The 5,205-nt window shown below is 42.1% G+C and overlaps 2 protein-coding genes across 3 annotated transcripts in view; both read right to left on the bottom strand.

Moving 5' to 3' along the window:
• Nucleotides 1–2,901, bottom strand: part of FUT11 (fucosyltransferase 11 (alpha (1,3) fucosyltransferase)) — a 10,594-nt gene extending 7,693 nt beyond the window's left edge. Inside the window, exon 1 of the mRNA XM_009888838.1 lies at nucleotides 2,839–2,901. Coding sequence (XP_009887140.1) covers nucleotides 2,839–2,901 — 63 coding nt within the window. The remainder of the gene's footprint in view (nucleotides 1–2,838) is intronic.
• A 341-nt stretch (nucleotides 2,902–3,242) lies between these two features.
• SEC24C (SEC24 family member C) overlaps nucleotides 3,243–5,205 on the bottom strand; it is a 28,655-nt gene continuing 26,692 nt past the window's right edge. For both annotated transcript variants that reach the window (XM_009888772.1, XM_009888771.1), the window contains 3 exons: nucleotides 4,544–4,735; nucleotides 4,028–4,117; nucleotides 3,243–3,581 (listed from right to left, as the gene is read on the bottom strand). In XM_009888772.1, coding sequence (XP_009887074.1) covers nucleotides 3,441–3,581; nucleotides 4,028–4,117; nucleotides 4,544–4,735 — 423 coding nt within the window. In that variant the 3' untranslated portion in view covers nucleotides 3,243–3,440. The remainder of the gene's footprint in view (nucleotides 3,582–4,027; nucleotides 4,118–4,543; nucleotides 4,736–5,205) is intronic.

The raw sequence follows: 5,205 nt of genomic DNA, 5'->3' as shown, positions 1-5,205 counted from the left end.
GGCTGGGAGGGGAGGGGCGGGGAGAGGGAGAGCGCCCGGACCGAGCGCGGTGCCGCCCTTCGGCCCTCCCGTCGCTCTGCGCCCTCAGCGGGGGTTGAGGGGGCCGGAGACAGCAGCGCCGGTTTGAGTCCTGGTGAGGCACATGGAGGGAGGGAACAGAAAACGCCTTTAAGTAACAGAACTTTTGGGTTTTTTTAATATCTACAGGTGGGTTTAAAGTTCCCCCAAAGTAGTTGTTCTGTACCAACCTGGAGTAAATAGTCAGTAAATGGGAAATGGGTACCTGCAAAGCTCAATTTGGACTACACTCTAAAAATCAACGAGTATGCTAGAATTACCACTGAATTGCTAAATTACAGAATTGCTAAAAGCTTCAAATTCGTTCCTTAAGACACAGTTTGATGCCAATCACAGTAACTGGTGATTCATAATACAGGACATTTGTTAGTATGGACACGAACAAAGAAGTACGCTCTGTCTGTATGAGGAACAGGTTAAAAGATGGGAATCTCTTCGCTTTCCTTTGACAGGCCCATGTTGGCAGGGCTCGGCGCCATGCAGCAGCACCACAGCATCCCTGCAGAAGGCCGCCAACCCCACGCCGGCCCCAGCAGCTATGTCCTGACAGAACACGATTAGCGTGGCAGTTCCACAGGCACGGGAAGGGGTGCTGTCACCAAAAATAATGCCCACAAGCACAATTTACTCCGCACGATTAATGTACAAGATGCACAAGGCCCATGGTTATGGCATTGTACCAGTTCAGTAGCGGATTCTGGATATAACGTACATTCTGCAGGAGCATAATCTCAAAAATATTCTACAGCAGTAGCACGGGGTAGTCAGCAATGACTGTCTTGTGCTTTCAGAGCGGTTGTTGTAAGGTTACCAGTGATATCAATGTTCTAGGCTACAGTCAAGTTACCAGTGCCAGTTCACTCTGCACTTTATTTTTGCAATTAGCACACTACTCCCCGCCCCCCCTCCCCCCCCAACTTCCCTGCTATTTTAACTCTCAAATAGGAGCTATCTGTCTGAAAAATTAAGACAGCAGAAGTCTTTAAGTTAACATTGTCACAAGGTAAGGGTAATACTTTCCAAAGCAGACCATAAAAACCCCAATCAGACTCAAGCTGTGTTAGAGAAAAGGGAAATCTCTTCGCAAAATGAAAGTTCAGAAGAGGCAGAAAATTAAAAAAAAACCCAATCATCTAAGCAAAGTAACACTGATCTGATTAAACAGCACCTTTTGTCTGTTGATTCTTGTTGAATTTCTTATCATCATTCACTGTGAATAAGAAAAAAAAAAGAAACAAGACTAAACTTGGGTCAGCAGAAGATGGGACAGTACAGGATCAACCAGCTAAACTTCAGCCCTTCCCCTTTCCTCCCTCCCGCAAAATACAGGGTTTGGAAAAATAAGCAGTGTTTATTTACTAACAATGACATAAAATACATCTTAATATATTTTTATTTCTTTACAAATTAAAAGATGCATTGGAAAAACAAGTGAAGAAAATGAAAGGTTCATTTATGATTTCATTTCCACCCCCCATACCCCCCAATATTAATACTAGAAATTAGTATTTATGGAAGTCTGTGGTTGCTGCGCCTTATATTCCCGGGAAGTTGTTTTTCCTCTCTGGTTAAAAATCCTCTCGATTTTTTGGTTGGAGGCAGTACGTGGAGTAAAAAGTCAGCCACATTCATACAAAAACGCTGAAGGTTCTGTCAACTACATCTTGAAAGAGTTTCTCCATTGCAATTTTCATATTTCCCTTTCTGTGTAGTGATGGGAGGGAAGACAAACTAGCAGCATTAGAAGAAAAAAGAAAAAAAAAAAAAAGGATTTATATACATGCTACAGGATACGGAACTAAAACCACAGCCAGGTATTTTTCTGATCTTAACAAGGACTTTCCTCTGAAATATCAAGCCCAGATAATATGTTCTCTAATCCACCCACATTCTTCCTCCCACTTTTAGTGCTATCGGTAGCACTACTCCTGGGTGTTGTAAGAACACTTGTTAAGCGTTCAAGCTAAAATATACAAGCCTCCTTTTCAAAAGTGAATAAACGAAGCCCTTAGAATTCTGAATTTGATTTACACATGCACCCTCTTCGCAGGAGTCTTCTCATCCACCCTTGCAGAATGGAGCAGCAGAGTGGCCAAAGCGGATGGATTAATCTGTCTGAGGTATTTCAGTTTAACAAACAGGCTTATAAAAAGGTTTTGTGCAAGCTGATCAGTCGGTAGAATGGGGGAGGGTATAAACATCCAGTAATGAAACTCTTCATGGCCCAGATGCTTTCAAATAACCGAAATCAGGTACCTGCAGTACCTACTACAGTACAGTCTAAATCTTAGTCTTTGTATCCCCTTCCTTGTATTCCACGGTACAAAGCAGTCTCAACTCTGCATCAGTATAACTCAAATTCCAGCTTGTTTGCTATAATTCAGAATAATATGGTTGGAAATGGCCATTCCTTATCATCCAGTTCCTACACAGCCCCACATTACCTTGTTAAAAGTATTTTCTGCTTAAGGTTAAGAGGCTTTTGTTCCTACCACCATCTGGATAGACAGGTAAGCTCTGCAGGAGAGGCCATGGAACATGGATTGAGTGGGACATTACAGAGTCGTGCAATGAGAAGGAAAAGAGTCACCATACACACCAACAGGAAGCACTGTCTCTACCCCTACGCTGTTCAGAAGCCGTTGATTGTTGCTCACTGAACTATTACTTACTCCATTACAGATCTGCACAGCAACTTACAGTACAGGAAAGACTGGGGGAAAAAAAAACTGCCCTGCTGCCTCCTGGCTTACCACTCACTTCCTTTTTCATGGATTTCTGGTTCAGCCAGCCACATGACACATCTGTGCTCTGCAATGTCATGTTTCCCTCTTAAGAGAAGAAGACACAAAATGTTTGGCTGCTCCAGCTCCCATCACCTGACCTGCCTCTTGGCCTCCCCACCTGTGCATCCTCTTCACACTTGGAGCATGCACACGCGCCCATACAAACACACAGCAACTACCAGAAGTTTTGAAGAGTTATCGCTTTTTCACCCAATGTTGAATCATGTACAGTGAACTGAAAAAAAACTACATTCATTACCACAGGATTAGCGAGCATGGGGTGGGGGGGTGAACTCCTGCCAAGCACAGGAAACAATTTAGATACAAGTAAAAGACCTGGTATCAAAGGCCTTTTTTTTTTTTTTTTTTTTTTTTTCCAGCCCTCACCAGGAAAATTTTTCATCTCTCATACGGGACTAGGAGAGGTTGAAAGGATTTCTGCTTATGCAATGTGTATTAAAAATTATGGAATTGTACAGATTTCTATGTTGTCCTTTTTGAGGGCGCTGGGCCTTCTGATCAGGTCATTAGTGGAGACTGAAATGTCACTGCTGAGTTCCAGCACCTCTCCTTCCTCTAGCTCAGTAGCTGCCGAATCTCCTTGTGCATGTGACACAGGAAGTCCACATATGAAGCCCCCCCACTCAGGCTCTTGTCCTCCACTAGAAAGTGTTTGAACAGCATTTCCAGCTTATCTTCTTGCTTCACAATTATTAACTACAAAAAACAAAACAAGAACAAAACCAACAGTGAGTAGTTAGCAGAATTAATGTTCTTGGGAAAAAGAGCAAAAAGCTAAAGAGCTCAAAAATTCAAAGATAGATAACCAGAATCACAGCATATATGGCTTATGTGCTTTCACTTCCGTAACTAAGCTGGCTTAAGTTTCAAGTCCTTTGTAAATAGAAGGAAAATACCATGCATGTGGTTTGTGCAATGGCATATTACAACAGGTCTGAAAAAATTTAATTTTAGAACTACGGTAAGCACAGAACTCCAAAACTAGTAACAATTTTTTATTTCAGATCCTTGAAAACTTTATGTTTCAATCACATTTATGAGATCAGGAAGAATAAGTTCAGCACTGCAGCACTACCAGGCATCACCTGCTCTGCTAAAAGGGAAGGGGTTTTAAAGCTATGAATGTGGGACAACATTTTTACCTTCATGTAGCGGGATCTCTGCACTTGAAGCATGTCAACAATAGATCGTACTTTCTTTGAAAAGGGGTTTTCCAAGACAGGCAGGGTACTCTGGAATGAAAGAGATCCAACCCCCATTAGTCACGTGAAGTAACGCAACATTAAACAAAACTCAGCAGTTCTGTCATATCACATAAAGGTAAAGATGTATCTACCCCCACTATCATACAATCTCTTTGACCTCAACTACTTACAAGAGACTATAACATGTATCAGAACTAAAGGTCAATTATTCGTTCCATGTACGTATCAAATGTTCTCCACACCGTCAGTGGAAATATGGCTTGTCAAATAAAGCTAGGCAAAAGCATGGCCAACGTGCCCAGACTAGGGACACTTCCACCAGATTCACATACCTGTGCTTCTCTTGTTCCTAGTACAAAAAATTTAACACTATTTGCTCAATTTGCTTTCTCATTGTTTTAAGTTTTAGGTGACTATCACAGACACTAGTTCCCGCACTGCCATCCAGCTCACCAAGGCGTTGCTAATCTGACTGAAGGATGACACTCCAAAGAGGTTCTGGATCAGGCCTTGCTGCACGTTCACTCCCACCCACACAAAGATGTTCAGCCCGTTCTCCAGCAGGTATATGTCACCCTTGGAGAGACGTTCCTCTGAGTTCCGGATTGCTGCTGGCAAGGAGTCGCTGTCAACATCTGCTTTGGTCTGGTTTAGAGTGAAATGTGAAATAAAAAATAAAATAAAATCAAGATTATAAAACAGGAACGTATTACAAAGTCCTGAAAATTTCTGCCACTAAGACTCCAATGGTTTTGTCATTTCTAGGACTCATAACATTACAGCAGCTGTGACTGAAGTATCATCTTCCTCAGCTTAGTTTTCTTACTGAACGTGACACTGAAGCAGATCAGAGACTCTTGGTTAGCAAAAGAGAACATAAGGCTGCTGTGAAGTTACTCTGCAGTTCCCATATAGCCTCCTGGAGTAGGAATCTAATTAGTCGTTAGTGTTATTTCAGCAACCGCGGTACTGAAAAGTCAGAATAGTATGTGGAATTGCCCTGCAATGATGAAAATTACTACATAAAGTTAGAAGAAGCATTAGGACTTTTAAAAGACTATGAAAGGGTCAAAAGTGTCTTTTTTTTTGCCACTAGTTGCAGGCTCACATCTCAG

The sequence above is a fragment of the Charadrius vociferus genome, unplaced genomic scaffold (genome assembly GCF_000708025.1).
Source record: "Charadrius vociferus isolate BGI_N301 unplaced genomic scaffold, ASM70802v2 scaffold436, whole genome shotgun sequence".
Lineage (NCBI taxonomy): Eukaryota > Metazoa > Chordata > Aves > Charadriiformes > Charadriidae > Charadrius > Charadrius vociferus.
The sequence above is the reverse complement of the archived record's forward strand: the minus strand, read 5'-3'. Positions and strand labels throughout refer to the sequence as shown.